This window comes from Eptatretus burgeri, chromosome 4 (genome assembly GCF_056783735.1).
Source record: "Eptatretus burgeri isolate ZD-2024b chromosome 4, Ebu_testis_v1, whole genome shotgun sequence".
Classification (NCBI taxonomy): Eukaryota; Metazoa; Chordata; class Myxini; order Myxiniformes; family Myxinidae; genus Eptatretus; species Eptatretus burgeri.
In genome coordinates, this window is record NC_140964.1 from 62,734,317 (window position 1) to 62,754,030 (window position 19,714).

The 19,714-nt window shown below is 44.0% G+C and overlaps 1 protein-coding gene across 1 annotated transcript in view; it reads right to left on the reverse strand.

Moving 5' to 3' along the window:
• The window catches only part of LOC147028198 (actin-related protein 3), a 44,770-nt gene that overhangs the window by 16,639 nt on the left and 8,417 nt on the right, over positions 1-19,714 (reverse strand). The window contains exons 6-9 of the mRNA XM_085878347.1: positions 15,756-15,863; positions 14,783-14,926; positions 14,508-14,681; positions 11,753-11,845 (exon numbers count right to left, since the gene is read on the reverse strand). Coding sequence (XP_085734473.1) covers positions 11,753-11,845; positions 14,508-14,681; positions 14,783-14,926; positions 15,756-15,863 — 519 coding nt within the window. The remainder of the gene's footprint in view (positions 1-11,752; positions 11,846-14,507; positions 14,682-14,782; positions 14,927-15,755; positions 15,864-19,714) is intronic.

Consider the following 19,714-nt stretch of genomic DNA (forward strand, 5'->3'; position numbering starts at 1 on the left):
CTCAAAAAAATAAGGATTTCATCGACTCCCCTGATTTGCGACAAAGTGACCTTGACCTTTGACCTTGACCTTCAAAATTTTGTGCACTGAAAGAGACCTCTATAGGCCTCTGATATGCGAAGTTACAAAAATTTCCAATGATAACTGTGCTCTGCAGAGTGATTTATATGTGATTACAGACAAAAAAAAATATGAAGGTCAAGGCCAATCGCCACCAAAAATTAATCAGCTGAGCGTATCACATTGGCGATTTGTTAGTCGATAGCGTAGCGCGCTGCACGTATCGCCAACGACCACGTGGCGTAGCCTGTTAAAAACCTGCCGCACGCCGATTTAAATCATAACCGCCTGAGAATTGGAAGTGTCAACATCGCAGTCACACCTTGACGATTTAGCCAGCATATGCCGACCTATGAAAAATGTGTCTAAAACGCTGGCACACGTCGAATACGGTATGGGTAAGTTGTGTATACGTTAAGAGCATGCTGAAAAACGATGAAGTACGCAGTCATATTTCGTGGTACGTTTAGTATGTCGTGAAATTTCAAGCATGCTGAAAATTTTACGACGTACTCGTCGTATGGCTCACACATTCTGCTACGCTTGGAATAAGTTGTAGGCACGATATGCGATAGTTGACACACGTCGACACAAGTTCCTTGTAAGTTACTCATAAGTCGAAACACGTCGAGGTAATGTTTAGCATACCCGAAAATGATTTTCTCCGTCAAGGCACATTTTATAGTTTTCTCCTTGGCTCCGTGAAGGCACATGACGAAATATCTGAAGTTGTTGTTGTTGTTTTTCTTTTGTTTGTTTTTTTTAGTCCATCACGAAAGTTAAAATATTGTTACGGCTGTGGAAATTCGCAAACCACCATTCAGGGTCCGTAGGTGAGATATCTCTAAGTACATGTGTAGTTCGCCCCAAATCCGTTGTCTCGAGGGAATTTATGTGATTCATTCGGGCTGCGACGCTTTTCTGTTATATCTTTATTTTGAACCAACGACGTCTCAACCGCCATCACACAACAACCACCATAACCACCACGCCAGCCATCGTCACCAACTACAACCACGCTCCAACCCTCAGACAACAACAACAACGCCAACAGCCACGACCTTTACCTTCACAACTCAATCCCGCAAACATCGCATCACAGTCGTTCCCAAACGGCACCATAACAATCAAATCACCACCGATAAACCCTCCACCACCCTCACTTCTCTCCTTCTACGGACATTCCCGCACCACCTGTAAACACTGAGCGTTGGGCTGTCTTGGGCTCGTTCAGCGATACGCACCGAGCCGCGAGCGCAAATAGCGGCCTTTCCGAGGGAGAATTCGGATCAAGAACGCTAAACGCCCACTTCTGATCCGTCCAATTAGCAAGCGCAGAGCGACTTGGCCCCACCTCCAGGCACGTTGGTGTGAAATCGATATATGCAAATTCTAGGATCAAGGGAGGTTCACGCCCACTTTTCCTCCGTCCAATTGGCGAGCGTGGCTCCGCCCCTGAGGTCATCCTGATCCGGATATTTGCATATTGTTTTCTCCTGCCGGCCTATAAAACGGCGAGCGCAAGGTGAATCGTGGCAGAGTGTGGCAGTAGCAGTGTGTGTCGGCAAGGAAGAGTGAGTCGAGTCATCGGTGTGGCAGCGAGTTGGGTTCTGCAGTCGGCTGAGGAGAGTTGCGGGAAGAGGCAAAGGAGCTCGGGTCCGAGGCGAGAAGGACGGCGGTCGGTGACGAGGTCACAGTGTGAGATCGCTCGTCGCGGGACCCAAGCCAGCCAGCCATTCTCCTCGGCCAGGGCATCAACAATTCCCCCTTTCCCCCACGCTGAGATAGTGCAAAAAGGGGGCCCCGTTCCCACCCCACTCCAAACGTCGTGCCAACGAAACCCGCCAAGGAGCACGGAGTCGGGGCACAGCCACGCGGCCACATCTGCGGCTCGTCCGCCAACGCGTCACGAGGACGCGGGTAGGACCCCCCCCCCCCAATCTCACGGACCTGGCCGCTCCTCCAGGTCACGCGCACATATTGGCTTCCAGGCCTGTTTGCCCCCTTGTCTATGAGGGTGGCTTCTTTCCTTTGTTTTTGAGTAAATGTGTGTTGGCGCCGTCTGTAAAGTAGAACTGTATAAGTGTTGCCGTGTGTACGCGTATTCGGTAGTAACTCTGCGTCATTGTTTCTTTTGTTTTAACTGCTATATGTGCATTTTGACTGTTTGGCTGTATATGTGTGCTTTCCGTGTGTCGCGTAATAAATGTGCATTGTGTGAACTGTTTTCCCGTTTCGCTTCGTCTTTTCTTTATTGACCCTCCATCCTGCTTCACGTAAAGGGTTCGTAGTGGGCTTAATACACCCGGTAATTAATATGAACCGTCCAGGTCGGCGATAACACCGCTCGGTTATCGCGATAGCACGGAACGGGCCGCCCAAGCGGCCCGTGTCCGGAGTCGACTTGCGGCGAGGTGCGATCGCCCGGTCGACCATTCGCGCAGGTACTTAGGTAGATCGAATTTGGCGAGCGACCCTATCCTGCGTGGGTGGGCAATTGGCACAATCGTGGTGAGGTTAACCCCCCACCCGTGACTAGCTCCCGCGTTGGTCCGAGAGGGTCACGACTGAATTGTCCGTCCGGTGGGCGACGTGCCACGATTCGAGTCACTTGGCCGTCCGCACGCCGGCGGGCGCGAATTCGCAACAATATATTCGGACATTTGCTTTTAAGTTTCGACGTGACAATATCCTCAAACAGAAAATATTCAGAGGAGGAACTAAGAATAAGACATGAGCAAACTGAAGAAGCAATCAGACGTGACGTAACGGCACGTGCAAAATATCGGAAGTTATTGTTGTTGTTTTTTTTATTTTTTTTCAGTAAGTTCTGTGGTCATCCGGAAGACGTCAATCAAATACGTCGACATACGTCAATATGCGTTGGAGGTATGTTACACATAGGTTCAAAGCACGTTACTCATAGGTTAGAAATAAGTTTTGGGTACGCTAAGCATTACCTCGACGTGTTTCAACTTATGAGTAACTTACAAGTAACGTGTGTCAACGATCGCATAACGTGCCTACAACTTATGGCCAGCGTAGTGGAACGTGTGAGTCATACGCCGGCATATGTCGTAAAATTTCAAGCATGCTAAAATTTGAGGACAACCGCAAAGTACAACGATGAAAGCCAGCGTACTACGACGTATGGCAGTGTTTTTCAGCGTGCTCTAAATGTTATCAAAACTAACCCATAACGTCTTCGACAAATTTTTCATAAGTCGGCATTCACTGGCTAAATCGTCAAGGTGTGACAGCGCCTTAACCATGATACCTGTAACAAGTCACAGATTTAATCTGACCTGACCTGAAACCAGAACTCGAAATGGAAGGGTTTTGAAAGTGCCAAAAAGGTGATTTGTGTTTTGCAGTGTTCAAATATATAATTCAATTGAAATAAAAGATTTTAAAGGTAGTTAAAAAAATTATTAAATTTCTGCAACTTTTCCAATGCAGTCTTTTACACCAACTTAATCAACACGTTATAATTATTCAGGCCTGTTATTTGTCCTTTATGTCGTCCATAAACAGTAATTTTCCTGTTTGGAATTATTTTCAATTTTGTTTCAATGCCAGACAGGCAGACAGAGTACAAGCATATCTCACTTCTCTTTGCGCATGTGTGCTCAGGCCAAATTCAGGGCCAAAGTAGTGCTAAACTTCAGGCTCGTTTTCCGATTTGTGTTCAAAATATAACATCAAGTTATTTCTCCATCATTAACTGACATTTGTACACAGAAGGACAGACAGAAAGACGGAGTGACTGACAGACGTAAACCAATTGCTTAACCCCACTTTTTGCTTTGCGTGCGTGGCGTAATAATAATAACTAGCCGAAACCCCGTCACAGACGGATTCCGTTAATTCAACCACCCTCACCAGCTCACCCACACTCGAGGGACATGGACTGGACAGGGCGTGCTTGCCCCCACCTACTCATCCCCCGCCCCAGCCCCATCCCCCCACGCCCCCCGCCTTCAATTTGCTTACCCCCACAAAAAATTTAAATACCCCGGTCCGTCCCCGCCTCTTCACTCCCCCTCCCCCCGTCTCTTGATTCCCCGCCCCACTTGCCCCCGGGCCCCCGCCCCCTGTCCACCCCCTCACACTCAACCCCGCTATATTCATCCCAGCCCCCGCCCACTCATCCCCCGCCCCTGCCCCATCCCCCCCGTCTCCCACTTTCAATTTGCTTACCCCCGCCCAAAAATTTGCTTACCTTGCCTCCCGCCTCTTCACTCCCCCCGGCCCCGTCTCTTCAAGCCCCGCCCCCGCCTCTTCACTCCTCGCCCCCGTCTCAACGAAAAGTGTTTATTCTGCTTCAGAGTTGAAGGTTGACTATTGCCACTATGTGCGATGCACTCTTACAGGTATGAAGTTTCTTTCAGTCCAGGTCACTGTACCGAGAAAAACGTGACGCGACCGCTTGGAGGAGCACAAAATTGGTCCTTCAGTATTAATATATAGATAATAATTTTACTACAAGGCAACCATCACGTATGTTTGTATACATGAATGTAGCCAAAATAGCTCCCCCTGATGGTGTGTCTGCTAGCACAGAAGTGGATGGGAAACAAGCCAGAATTAAATTGTGGAGATAAATATGCACACAAAATAATTTAATTCGAAACTAATGAAATAATGCAACTATCACAGAACATGGTTATACGAGCTGTTTGAGAAGAACAGTACTGAAGTGTGTTTAATGCCCAGCATAGACAGGCCCTTCATCTAGTAATAACTCGGCGTGCCTAAAGGTGCTGTCACACCTTGACGTTTTAGCCAGCAATGGCAACGTATAAAAATGTATGTAAAACCCTGTACGCTGAAGTTTTGGTCGTATTCATAACGTGTTGGTCGTATGCATAACATATTAGTAACAGGCACAGAACGTTTCGTTGTCTTATAGATAACTTATACCAACGAATGCTTAGCCTGTTGTCGGCGTTCACAACGTATGCCCAACGATAGTTTAACTTAGGCATAGCGCGCTGCACGTATCGCCGACGAACTCGTGGCGTAGCCTGTTAAAAATCTGCCGCACGCCGATTTAAATCGAAACCACCTGAAAATTAGAAGTGTCAACATCGCAGTCACACCTTGACGATTTATCCAGCGTATGCTGACCTATGAAAAATGTGTCTAAAACGCTGGCACACGTCGAATACGGTATGGGTAAGTTGTGTATACGTAAGGAGCACGCTGAAAAGCAATGAAGTATGCTGTCATATTGCGTGGTACGTCTAGTACGTCGTGAAATTTCAAGCATGCTCAAAATTTTATGACGTACGGCTCACAAGTTCTGCATACGCCAGCATAAGTTCTCAGCACGCTCCGCGATCGTTGTCACACGTTACTTGTAAGTTACTCGTAAGTCGAAACACGTCGAGGTAATGTTTAGCGTACCCAAAAATTATTTCTAACCTATGAGTAGCGTGCTTTGAACCTATGTGTAACGTATCTCAAACGCACATTGTCTTATGTTGACGAATTTGATTGACGTCTTCCGGACGACCACAGAACTTATTGAATGTGTTTCTAACTTACATCTACCGTATAATGGCGATTTGGCAGCGTCTAGGGGAATTGGTATATACAAATGGGCTTCACAAGAGGAACCCGTCAGTGTTCCAGAATCCATGTTGAGTCGATGTCAATGTCAGTAGTAGTAGTAGTAGTAGTAGTATTAGGTGAGCATGTCAGTAGTAGTAGTAGTAGTAGGTGAGCATGATGGGGAGTGTGTGGGTGATGATGGATCCTCGTTGCGTCCACGAATAGGAGACTACTTTGCACCATTGTTCGATGTTCTTTTCGGCTAATTTTTTTTTCTCATTCCCACGATGAACTATTTTTTTTGTTTCAGTTTTTAAAGTATTCAAAACGACTTGGACAAATGCATAATGTACTAATAATGAACACAGAACGCTTCGATAACTTATAGATAAGTTATACCAACGATTGGTTAACGTGTTGCAGGCGTCCACAACCGATGCCCAACGATGGTCTAACGTATGCATAGCGTGGCAGCGTATCGTCGACGATTACGTGAGGTTTTCTATTCAGAGGCTGCAACTTCACTTTTAATAAATGGCTGTCACTCGCCTATTGTTTTTGGACGCTGGTGCTCGGCAATTGAAATCGTTTTCATTGAACAAGTTAAATCGCTTCCACAGCACTGCAGTCACGGCACCAACAGCAGCAGGCTCAGTGCCAGCCTCATGCCAGGCTCAAGTGGATCCCTGTAGAAGGTGTACTGCTTGGTTATCCTTGGACCCACTCTGGTTAGCAGCTCGTCGAACATCGCTGGGGGCATTCGCAGGAAGTTGATGAAGGATGCATGGTCCTCGTTCCGGAGTTCCACCATGAGCTGGTCATATATGCCGTAATGGCGTCACCTCCCGATCCATGGTCTGACCCAGTTGCTTCTCCTCCGTTCACGTCTTCTTCTCCCGGCTCTATTGGCATGCAACTGGTGCAGTGTCAACTCTATGAGGTCATGCTGATGTTCGCGGACAGGTAGGTATTGTCGTCTCAGCATTGCCGTATCCTCCATCTCTCGGAATGACATGGACATGCACTCACCACGAGTCTAAAAAAAAGACTGATTCCTCCTGCGAAGCCCCTTTTTATATACCAATTCCCCTAATCGCTGCCAATACGCCATTATACGGTATCTGTAAGTTAGAAACGCGTTCAGCAAGTTCTGTGGTCGTCCTGAAGACGTCAAATACGTCTACATACGTATTTGTGCGTAGGACATGCTTTACAAATAATTCCCAAGCACTTTACTCATAGGTTATAAATAAGTCACAGGTAGCCTAAACATTACTTTGACGTGTTTCGACGTATGAGGAACTTTCAAGTAACGTGTTGTGAAGTGTGAACAATGTTCGTGTAGCATGCTTACAAAACGTTACTCATAGGTTAGAAATAAGTTTCGGGGACGCTAAACATTACCTCGACGTGTTTCGACTTATGAGTAACTTACAAGTAACGTGTGTCGATGTGTGTCAACGATCGCATAACGTGCCTACAACTTATGGCCAGCGTAGCGGAACGTGCGAGTCAAACGCCGGCATACGTCGTAAAATTTCAAGCATGCAAAAATTTGAGGACAACCCAAAAGTACAACGTTTAAAGCCAGCGTACTACGACGCATGGTAGTGTTTGTCAGCGTGGTGTTAACGTATACAAAACGTATCCATAACGTATTCGACGTGTGCCAGCATTTTAGACAAATTTTTCATAAATCGGCATACGCTGGCTAAATCGTCAAGGTGTGACAGTGGCTTCACCGTCGCTTCACTGATGGTTTTTTTTTTATCAAAAGACAGCATGTTGTACTTAACAAACACATTGCATGTCTATCTGTAAGTGTCAATGAGGATGTAAAATGAAGTAAAACACGTGGAAAAGGATCATTTATAACACATAGTTGCTCGTGTTGTTCGTGTGCTGCTTCCATGTACTTTTATATTGCTACATATCCTTGTGTGCACCTCCCGTGTCCTTTTACAGGGTTCCTGCTTTGGTAGAATAATAAATGTTACCGTTGGACCTACTACATTAAAGCTCGAGATCCCAATTCTTCTTCCTCTAACATGGAAACAGGCCAATAAATGTGGTTAAACCAACCCATTTTTATTACAAGTAAATGGATTATCAGATTTCCAACTACGTAAATGGATTATCAGCTTTCAACAGTACCATTTGTATTATTGTATGACAACAGAAACTCTTTAGAACTACAACGGCACTCGGTACAGTGCATACCTCCGCCAGGCTGACCAGTTTACGCTTTGTATCCCACCAATAGGCTGGATCTCGATCGAGACCTCAACAAAATATAATCAGCTTGTTCTTGACACCTAACCAACTCATCTACATAGTTTTGTCAAAACCGGTCCAAATTTTTCAAAAATATCATGCTATATATCGAATTTGGCTTAGTCTCTCAATGGTGAAGAATCAGTTAAAAATTAAAACATCTGGAACTGGATTCAGATCTTCACCAAAATCGAAACTATTCGTCCTCGTCACACACCCAACCTGTCCACCAAGTTTCATCCAAGTCAGTCCATAACTTTTTGAGACATGCTGCTCACAGACAAACAAACAGACAGATACGAAAACAACCGCCATCCACCTCCGGTGGCAAAGGAAATAGAGTTACAGACAGAGAAACTTGGCATATATATATATATATATATATATATATATATATATATATATATATATATATATATATATATATATATATATATATATATATATATATATATATATATATATATAGTGACGTCCACGGGACTTGAACAGTCCCGCCAACGTAGAATGAGCCGAAACGATGGAGGCGGTTTATTTGTTTATAACCCAAACATGGCGGTTCTAATCGCTCTACCGCAAACGGGACGAGGAAGGTGGCACGAGTCACTTTTCACTGAGTTGATGATGTTTATTCGTTTTTATTATTGACCAGAAATAACAAGACTCGGCAAGAAGAGGGATCCGGGGCGATTCGACGGGATGGTGTGGGATCGGGCGTGGGGAAAAACACAGACAATTCCAATGAATATACAGATCTCAGACCCTCTAAGGCGCCAAGCGCACACACACACACACACACACACACACACACACACACACACACACACACACACACACACACACACACACACACACACACACACACACACACACACACACACACACACACACACACACACACACACACACACACAAACGTAGCTATTTCTAGTGGTCAGGCTGGACCGTGGTTATGACGCAACTGTCCCTGGATCGGCGTCGGACGAGCTGGCCTTGCTCTCGTCAGGGGGGCAGGAGAAACCGTGGTGCTGTCGACCTCCTGGTCTTGGCCCAAGTCCGCTCACAGCCGCCAGGGAACCAGTTCTGGCGCCAAGTTGCGAGCAGGAGAGGGAGGCAGGTCCGCCCGCCGTTCGACTCCGTACTCCGAGTCAGCAGAACCCCGGAGCCAACCAAGGTGAGGCACGAGGCTCAGCAAGGCTCCAAGAGACGATCAAGAACACGATCGAATCAGGACAACAACAAGGACGCTCTCCGCGCAACAGCCTCCACACCAAAAAAACACGATCGTTTTTGTCCCGATCTTCTTCCTCTCCCTTTTCGACCCCCAACAGAACCTTTTTATCCTCCTGTCCTCGTCACTTCCAATCGAGCTGTTTATTGGCCCACCGCTGTCGCCTTCTGCCAATCGTGATCACGGGGCGGAGCCATCCGCTGCACTGTCCTGTGACGTCACGGCCAGTCTCCAGAGAATACCAAAAGGGGTTTACGCAGACACACTTACCCTATCCCGTGTCCCTATCTAATTACGTGACAATTATAATTTCCCCCCTTGAAGAAATGAACATTTACTAGACAACTTATCACCACTGAATTGCTACTTATTACATCGAGATCCTGGTAAACTCGAACAGCATGGCATACCTAATTAAACATCCTAATTACCCTTTGAATGCATACCCCCCCCCTCAAACGTAACAATATATATATATATATATATATATATATATATATATATATATATATATATACATATATACATACATATACACACACACACACAGGGTGTCCCAAAAATCTGGATGCACAGGCATTTTCCTAATATACAATTTGATATTTTTATTTTTATTTCAGATCCAAGATGGCTTAGAAACTAACAATAGAAGATCAAATTGAACTCATTCTCATGTACGCAAGACAGGATTCCTCACATGGAGGAGTTGCTGCTAAATTCAATAGAAAGCATCTTGATAAGCATTCAATAGCACATACCACTGTTAAAGTGTTCAAACGTTTTAGGTTCAGAAATGTTCAACGTTCTTGTATTCAGCGTATAAACAAGTGTCGCGAAGTCAAAGGTCGTCAATTTGAGCATATACTGTAATAAAACTTTGAAATAAATTTTTGCCTATGGATCCAGACTTTTGGGACATCCTGTATATATATTGTTACAAATTTGAAAGCTTACTGCACACAACAGCCAGAGTCCCTATAGATCAGTTATATCGGTAAGTATGTGTTTCTCGTTAGAATCCATCCCCTGTGTCTAATGGGAATTAAATGTTCGTGCGCTGCGGAGTTATTTTGATAGTCAGGGTTTTCTTTTACATTTTTACATCACTTAAAACTACAACAACACCTTCGCTCCATCCTGAAGCCAGAACGCTCACGGTGGGTGGAGTTCAAGAAGGATTTGGCGTCTCTCTCGACCAATCAGAGAGATGCGAGCGAGTTTGCCGTCGGTCGGCCAATGAGAGCCAACGCAGAACAATGTTACTCCTCTTCCTGTTTGAGGGGCGGTCCACCGTGACGCCCACCCCCCCCCCCCGGTCCAATCAGCGGACTTGGCACCTCTCTTGGCCTATCATGGGGGCGACAAGCGCATTTGCGTGCCAAAACAGTCCAGTGAGGGAGAGCAGGTCGGAGGAGGCGGCTCCTCCCCTCTGGAGAAGGAGTGAATAACTGTTCGGCACGATCCGACTGGTGGAGAGTTTGTTTTGGTCTGCCGGATCGCCCCGCCTTGCCTGCTGGCGCTCGCTGCCTCGTCCGCGCTGGTTGGTGTCCGCCCTTCATCCTCCGTCCCGGGTACTTGGAGTAGCATCGCGGTTGCAGGTTCGAGTCCCGCCGGTCCCAGACGTCGAAGACCACAAGAGGTGGACAGGTCCAAGATAGCTCTGGTTTCCAGCTCATCTTCCCTCGAGCTGGGAACCTTCAACAAAGACCCTACGGGGTCCATTTCTTTGGGTGTGTATCTGTGTGCGTGCTTGTCTTGTCAAGTAGAATTGTTAAGTGCTTTTGCTTGTACATTATTTACATTTCATATTCGGTTGCAATCTGCTCTTTGTCTCCCTTCCCGGTTTTTGCCAATTATTATTGGAAATAAATATCCCTTTTGTTAAATGTTCCATCTCGTTTCTGTGTTTCTTTCTTTGGCTTAGCATGGTGAGTGTTGGGAAATTGGGAAATGGTAAATTGTGCATTTGGACCGACGGGTCTTGGTAACCATCCGCTCGGGTTATGCACGGTTCGGGCACGATAACGGCTCGTTCCGCTCGAGGCTTGCCAAGGATGTGAATTCCCCGGTAGCTTTGCCACGTGGATACTTAGATAAATTGAGATTGGCAATCGACCCTATTCCACGCGGCCGAATTATTGGCGATTCACGGTCCTGTAAAGGACCCGTGCCTTTCGGAGTTCTCCGAGGAGCACGATCTAGATTCCGGGTGTTCGGGGGAGCCGACTCTACTGCTCCACCTAGCGGTCATGCTTGCCGCTGACACCCGGCTCCACAACAATATGATGATTTTATTTATATAGTGTCTTTTGCCGATGGATACAAGGCACTGAAAGAAAGAAAAGAAAGAGAAAGAAGTGGTGTGGGGATGATGAAAGATCAAATGGGGGAGGTGCTGCCTTGTGAGGTACTCAATCCACAATGCAGTTTTTAAAGAAAAATGTGAGGGTGCTGGGGGGTGGGGGCGAGGTGCATCAATTTAGCCGCTTCAGATTTCCCTCTTCACGAAGAAATTTAAATAGAAGCTTTTTCGGAAATTCCACCATCTCCAAATCACAGATTCACGAGCAGCTTGTTACCTTTGTCAGCAAGATCAAATGCAAGGTACTCCATCCAGGTCTCTCAACATACCTTGTACAATGGGCGTCGGACATCAATTGGACAATTCTGGATGACATCGTCCACAACTTCCGATATGGGCTGGGTGAAGTCTGGGTTGCAGAACTGGAGGGTGGGGGATAAAATAAGGGACACCAAATTGAGCCGAAAAATGCAACAAACATCATTTTGTATTTAACGGTGAGCAAAAAGAAGAATCCCTGCTCTCACACTGCAACAGATCCTCCTTAATTCTTCCCCCTTCCACACTCTTACCTTTTTAAAACTCTCTACTTAGTTACGTGGCTCTTAAACACGTTAGAAATTATTTAAATCAGCAATTCCACCACAGTTAAACCTCCCAACATGCTCAGAATAAAACATAGTATAGCAACCCCTTTTCAATCGATACTTTGAGCCATCTACATATTATGTAATTAAAAAAAAAAAATTAAATTTCCTCAAAACGTATCATGCTGGCAACTCTAACTCAATAAACAGAATTCAATATGGATACAAACAAACAGGACATAATAGTGACCGAAGTTTTTCATGCTGCACTCTTCAGGGTAAAAATCGCAGCAAGTGAAGAAGGAAGTGAATCCGTGTGCTTTATACGCAGGTCTCCATAAGGTTGACGCTGATTAGTTCAACCGTAATGACGTCACTGTTAATCCGAACGCCCATTGGTCGGCTCATCATCTTCACCTCGAGCTCCCACTGGCTGGAGCAGAGTTCGTCGATGATTGACGTTTGCAACCACATCGTGGAGAGAGGGAGGATGGGTTTCTCCTACATGCATGTAGAAATATCCAGCAACCACCGGCCACTGTACCTGCTTCATCTGCCATTGCACAGCACCTGGTTGCCAACCCTATCTGTGCAGACCAGTACAATGCAGATATGTTCAGGATATTGAGCCGGGTCAGAGCTCGTTTCATTTACGTATGTTGGAAGCAACCTTCATCCTTACCACCGATCCAATACTATGTCGTCAAAAGGAATTTGTACGATCTCTGTGTCTCTTTCAGCATGGAAATATCAAGGGAAGTACGGTAACAAATGGTGAATGGACCTGAGGGGAAACCCATCCCCCTCTCTCCAGGATGTGGTTGCAAATGTCAATCATTGACGAACTCTGCTCCATAGAAGTAGAGTCCATTTAGCATGTCCATTGTGTGTTCATCGAGCTTTAACACCATCAATGTGCCTCTCTTAACACGCACTCCGTCTGCTCTAATGAACAGGGAGGAAAACCTTTATTATTGTTTCCCAGAGAATCGGAAAGTTTCAATAAGGGAGTCCTGACTACCTTCACAATAAAGGCATTTCACCCCTGAACAACACCGTCACCATGGCCCATTCAGGCCTCTCCTCTTTCCTTATCTCCACCCCTCCATGCATCTTTTATTAAACTATCAATTGTAAATCGATCTCCCCTTCGATATGTGCAAACAATCCCTGATCAGATCACACATTGCTTGCTTTGATTGAAAATAAACACAAGTAGTGCAGGGTGATCCGATTTTTGAAGGTTTAGATAAATGAATAAATAAATAAACAATATGGCTGCCGAAGCACGTGACCGATGACATCATCAATTTTTTTCTGTGGACCAATTTATCATACTGATCGGATGTAGCGGTCTACGTATGCAATTATGACATCATAGCAAAGGCACCTAAGACATTAAAATAAATATAAATAAAAATAAAAACAAAAACATTTCCCAAGTTTCAATTTTTTCTTTGGTGCAGTTTCAGAGAGGTCCAAAGTTTTTCCTTTTTTCCAACATGGCTAACACCACATGACCTATGACGTCATAATTATCAATGAAACATTCTCTTTGAGTAGTCGCTCCTTTGGTGAAAATTTTGTGTCAATCTAACAAGCGGTTGTGGAGAAAAAAAACGCTAAAATACTGTGCGGATCAATAAGCAAACAGACAGACTCAAATGCCATACCCTCTCCGGTGAGGGTAAAGGGCACTTGAGCTTTTGAACCCAAAACGTAACCCACTGAACCCTGAGCTCCTTGGAGAAAAATCTGGCCGCTCAGGAAGATGGAGGTTTGAATAGTGGCTGGTAAAACGGTCGCTGGGGCTCAAAGGGTTAATCAGTTGACCTTTGTGTTACAATCCATAGTTATGCCATCTTTAGTCAAAATACCTTCAATGGTTCTCAAGTTATCGATCACGCAAAACTGCTACTTTCAGCTTAAGGTCACATAACCTTTGACCCTCTAACCCCAAAATTGTATCAGTTAATCTTTGCATTGTTGTGCATACCTGTATGAGGTTTGGTCAAAATCCCTTTAGCGGTTCTCAAGTTATCCTTGAGTGGTAACTAACATCTGCTGCTTTCAATTGAAAGGTCACATGGTCTTTGACCCTTTGAACCCAAAATCTAATCAGTTCATCATAATACATCTTTGTAACAAGTTTGGTCAAAATCACTTTGAACAGTGGTACACAAGTTATCATGGTAACAAAAATTGATCATGGACCGACGGACAATCCGAAAATAATGTCTTTGTTAAAAATGAAAATAAACATTTTTGGAAGTGTGACAGGAAGGTCCCACAATCTCCTTTAAACCCCATTGACCCTACCTAGCCAAACCCTCTTACCTGCAGGTTACTGTGTCCCCTCCCATCCTCTCCTCTCTCTTCCGTTTCCTGTTTGTTCATTCCCTTATTGTGTCCAACTGTTACCCCACTGTCAGTTCACACCCCCATTGACCATGCCTTGATCTTGTGAGCAAATAAGTTAAATGAATGAAGTACCAACCTCAGGGTGGAAGAAGATTTCTGGTCCGAGGAAGCGCTCATAACCAACATCGATGACAAATTCTTTCTTTGTGATGGCATTTACACCCGTGTGTTGCTTTATCCACTTCCCAGGGTCAGTGTCGAACTTGCTAAACTCCTTCACAATGTCAGGGCAGATGTACGAGTAACGCTCCTGGAAAGAAAGGAAATCAAATTTAAAAGGAGCTTATTGACATGAGGGAAATGCCACGTCGTCCAAGCAGGCCCGTTATATTCAAATTATTTATTTTCAACCTTGATGGCTTTGGCCGTCTCGAGGGATTGCTCCGGCGGGATTCCGACTTCACGCTCACGTAAAAGCTGCTGGATGAAATACGTGATGTCCCTACCCGCGATTGGGATGTGCTTGATGCAGCTTCCAATGACGTAGCCCTCCGCCTGCAACATCACATTCAAATGCATTCTCAGCATCACCACCACCAAACGTATGCCATATCCAGAGTAAACTACACCATCATGGACATGATGCACAAATTAAATATCATTTTCGAGTTTGTTCATTCTTTGGATTCTACAAATTAAGAAAGGTCTAGCTTTGAAAATGGCGACGTGGGATGAACTTCGACTTGCAATATTTTGGCACCACAGCAGCTTTGGATCATATTCCTCGTGCTTTGTCAAATCAGCATTTGTACTTCCTTCATGGTTTTCAGCAAAATGTAATTTAGCACAGTTGCAGTGATTAAACAGATCGTTTGGCATGATAAGGAAGTGCCTTTCCATAGAAGGGGAAACAAACGTTTTCTGCTGATACTGTCGCAACAACTAAGCTCCCACTGGTACCACCAGTCACTGTATTTCATGGCTAACCAAGCGGTGAGTGGGGGAGGGGGGGGGGAAGGGGCGCATTGGATCACACAGTCAAATTTTTAACACTCATTTAATGTTGGGGAGTGGTGAAATTTTATGAGCAACCAAAGGAAAAAAAAAAAAAATCAATGACATAATGGAATAAAAGTAAAGAAATAAAGCCTTCGTCACAGTTGTTTGTTCAGCTAAACCCACATGTTGTACGAATTTGGTGCTCCACCCATTCGAGACTTTTTGCCAACAGAAGGTGAAAGCAAGTGAGGCTTGGGTACCTGTCAATTTATCAAGAGGTGCATGACATTTTCACGGCAATAGAACATGCCTAGCAATGCTAAAGAAGCGGCAGAAAATGGTGAGAAATCTCCGTTTCCTGTTTCTACTGCAATGCCTCACCCACCACAGGGATGACGTGCGTAACTCCATCCCCGCTGTCTATCACCGTACCGGTCAGGGTTCGCTCCCCGACCTGCCGTGATGTCCACGAAGCTGCCAGGGCAAGCACCGCCTGGGGAAAACAGAGCAGCATGCAGCTGACGCTCACATCAGATTTAATTATTTATACCTCCAAAACTGGCATCACCAAATCCAATGCAGTCAATCAATCGAGATACAAGATTGGAAAGAGATCAACTAACCTATCGAAGCTGCTGTCCTACTGGATTCACTGAGATTGTAATCACTGAATGGAAGAATGCTCAATAAATTAATGACACATACGAAGGCAAAGACATGCATGACAGCACCATATGCTTGCTTGCTTGCCTTGTATACCAGTGACCCTGACAGCTAGTAGAAGTTAATCAAGTCAATGCATACTAGCATCACCTATCTTGTCATTGGAATCTCATTTAAATCTCTCGATTAAAAATTGGTTCGGAATTTGAAAGCAGAAATACTTTACTCAAGTTCAGAGCCTCAAGATTCCGTTGTACTCCCTTCCCAATTCTACAGAGGCGATGCATGACATCATCGCCAGGCGCTGAAGGAAGGGAGTACTCAGTTTTTACTCCATTTTGTTTGTTTGCTTGTCTGAGCGATATCTCAGCCATCATTTGAGCTCGGAAGCTGAAATTTGGGAACAAGAGTGAGAATCTGCTTTGGCAAAAACTCTATTTTTTTTTAAATCAATCAATCAATTAATTACTTAATTATTATCGATTTATTAATTACTTCTTTATTTTATTTCTCATCTGGGCAATATCTCAGGAATATTTTGAGCTCGGAAGCTGATATTTGGATATGACGGTGACCAAGTGATTTGGCTATAAAAGGTATTTTTGATTTATTGATTATTCACTTAATTATTCATTTTTCAATTAATTACTTAATTTTCAAAAAAGTTACAGATTCGGATGAAACAGTGGTGGTTTAGGTATGCTATTCAGTTATTGATTGAGAAATTAATTATTTTACGATTATTATTAATTGTAATTATGCAATGAATCAATCAATTATTGTACACCGCTCCCTCCCAATTCCGATTCTGTGCTGCAAGGCTGAATTGCTGGGCACCTGGCGACGTCACATGTTGGAGGATTTTTTTTTTATGATTTGGCATGGGGTGGTTTACTTTGAATGTACCTCTACTTGTTTTGATAATGTTCTATAGTGCAATTCGGCAATGATGATCCATCACAAAAAAAAAAAAAAAATCAGTTTGCGGAAATAAATGACATTTGCAATTAACTTTAACATCACAGACAAGCCAGTGGTTTGTCTGTCTTCTCTCGCCTCCTTTCTGGTCTTGCACCCTCTGCTCTTTCCGTGCTCCACCCCTCTCCACCCCCCAGGTTTCTGAAGGGTGCAATAGCCTCTTTCTGGTGCAGGTACAAAAATCCAGAATCACTGCTCACTTCCACTCATTCGTTCCTCTATATTCCCTGCCAGTGGAACCAATATTCACATTCTCTTCAATCTCATTCTTCCCTCCATGTCTCAAAGACGTTCACCACAATCTCAGACCATTCCCCATCCAAAATCATGATCTTTTCAACCCTCAACACCTCCACCCCCTCCCTCCCACAACACCCTCCAAGGCCTCCTCTTTCCAAAGTCAAGTTCTTCATTCCTGAGAGTTTGTGACGAAATACATTTCATCCACTCAGTGTATCCTCCCCTCATTTTCTCCAAGTCTCTCTCTATCTGTCGCTCATCTCTACTGTTGTATGTTCCCCTCTCCTCTTCCCTGGAAGGATCTCATATTAATATCATCATCATCATCATGTCTGGTGATACCACTTCCCACCCCACGAGATGCTGTGGAATCCAAAGGTCTCGACATCATTGGTATCTCCCATATAAACAGAAGCAGATGACCTGCTGCTTTTCATTCATCGCAGACAGGTTGGTGGCCTTTTCGTTTTCTATCACCTCTTGGTCGAGTCTTGCTCCCTCCAATAAATCATCTCTCCGTTCCTCCATGTAATAAGCATTCTTTCAGAAATCACACTCCGTGAAACTCCGAAAATTCAGGCTCACAACTCATTTCCACTCCTTTGCTCCTCCTCATTTCTCCTGCTTGTGTAAGAGCCTTACTCGGTTTATTCAATCCCACACTTCCCTCTACACCTTCACGTTGGCAACACACCAACCTCAAGTCATCCTCCATATTGATCTCTGGTATCTTGTAAATGCTCCTCCTCTACTTGGAGGTTGCTGATCACTTCCCTCTAATCTGTCCACTTCCTAATTATTTAATCACCTTGTCCTACTGTCTGTGTATTGCCTTTTCTCCTCTGTCACTTAGCCCTTCCAAGAACCTAGACCTTATGTACAAAAATAAAAAGTCTAAAATTGCACTCCAAATGTGAAGATTAAACATCAAGGACAGGGTGGGAAGCAGAGGTACAGAGACAAAACAATATAAACTCGAGGTGGAGCACTCGGTAGAGTGCAAAACCTCCGCCGCCAATACTGCTAGGTCACTCAAGTGAACCTGATATCCTATTCATTCAATTTGACGTCAACAGTGCTCACAGAGCTATAGTTTGCAACTTTCCCTTTTAACTTTTACATACTCGATTCATTCGTCATAACTCGATTCCTTGAGAGATAAATTGATTTTACGTGGGTATATCCACCTGAAGTTCCAAAATCAGCTGCAATTACAATCTTGGCATGTTTTTTGTTGGAAATCACTTATAACATGTAGAAATGCAAAAAAAATTCGAAATTTTGTTGAAAAAAAGTTGCAAAATTGTTTTTTTTTCTCTAACAAATGATTTTTTTGTTGGAAATCACTTATAACATGTAGAAATGCAAAAAAAAATTCGAAATTTTGTTGAAAAAAAAGTTGCGAAATTTTGTTTTTTTTTCTCTAACAATTGTTTTTTTTTGTTGGAAATCACTTAAAACATGTAGAAATGCAAAAACAAAATTTCAAATATTTTTTCAAAATGGCCACCATTGCGGCCATATTGGACTTTGGACCAAGTCCAAAATCTAATGCCATGATCCTTGGACCATACCTAATCCCCCACCAAGTTTCGGTGAAAGCCGTCCAGGAGTTTTTCCGTAATACTGTTTACAAACAAACAGACTGGGGTGAAAACAGTAACCTCCGTCCATCTTCGATGGCGGAGGTTAACTAGAGGGGGAGCACTCGGGAGAGTGCAAAACCTCCGCCGCCAATACTGCTGGGTCACTTAAGTGAACCTGATATCCTATTCATTGTAGGTCAAAACGGATCAGACTCTACTGAACCACGATTGAATAAACTAAACTAGATTTACGCGCATGTAGAAATGTGAAAAAAAAAAAATCAATTTTTTTTTGAAAAAAAAAAAGTTGCAAATTTGTTTTTTTTTTTCTCTAACAAATTTTTTTGGGGGGTTGGAAATCACTTAAAACATGTAGAAATGCAAAAAAATTCAAATATTTTTCAAATAAAATCGATTTTTTTTTCTCGAACAAATTATTATTTTTTTTTGGTTGGAAATCACTTAAAACTTGTAGAAATGCAAAAACAAAAATTCAAATATTTTTTCAAAATGGCCGCCATAGCGGCCATATTGGACTTTGGACCAAGTGCAAAATCTAATGGCATGATCCTTGGACCATACCTAACCCCCCCACCAAGTTTCGTCGAAATCCATCCAGGAGTTTTTCCGTAATACTGTTCACAAACAAACAAACAGACAGGGGTGAAAACAGTAACCTCCGTCCATCTTCGATGGCGGAGGTTAACAAGAAAAAGAGCAGAGATTGCAAACCCTCACCAGGACTTCTTTTGAGTGGTGTATAGGTTTTAGAGTAAATCCAATATGGCTGCTAAAACCATGTGACTTATGTCATATGTGTGACCCTTTTGTTCCTCATGGACAGGCGGTCATACGTGTAAAGTTTTGCCTCAATCCG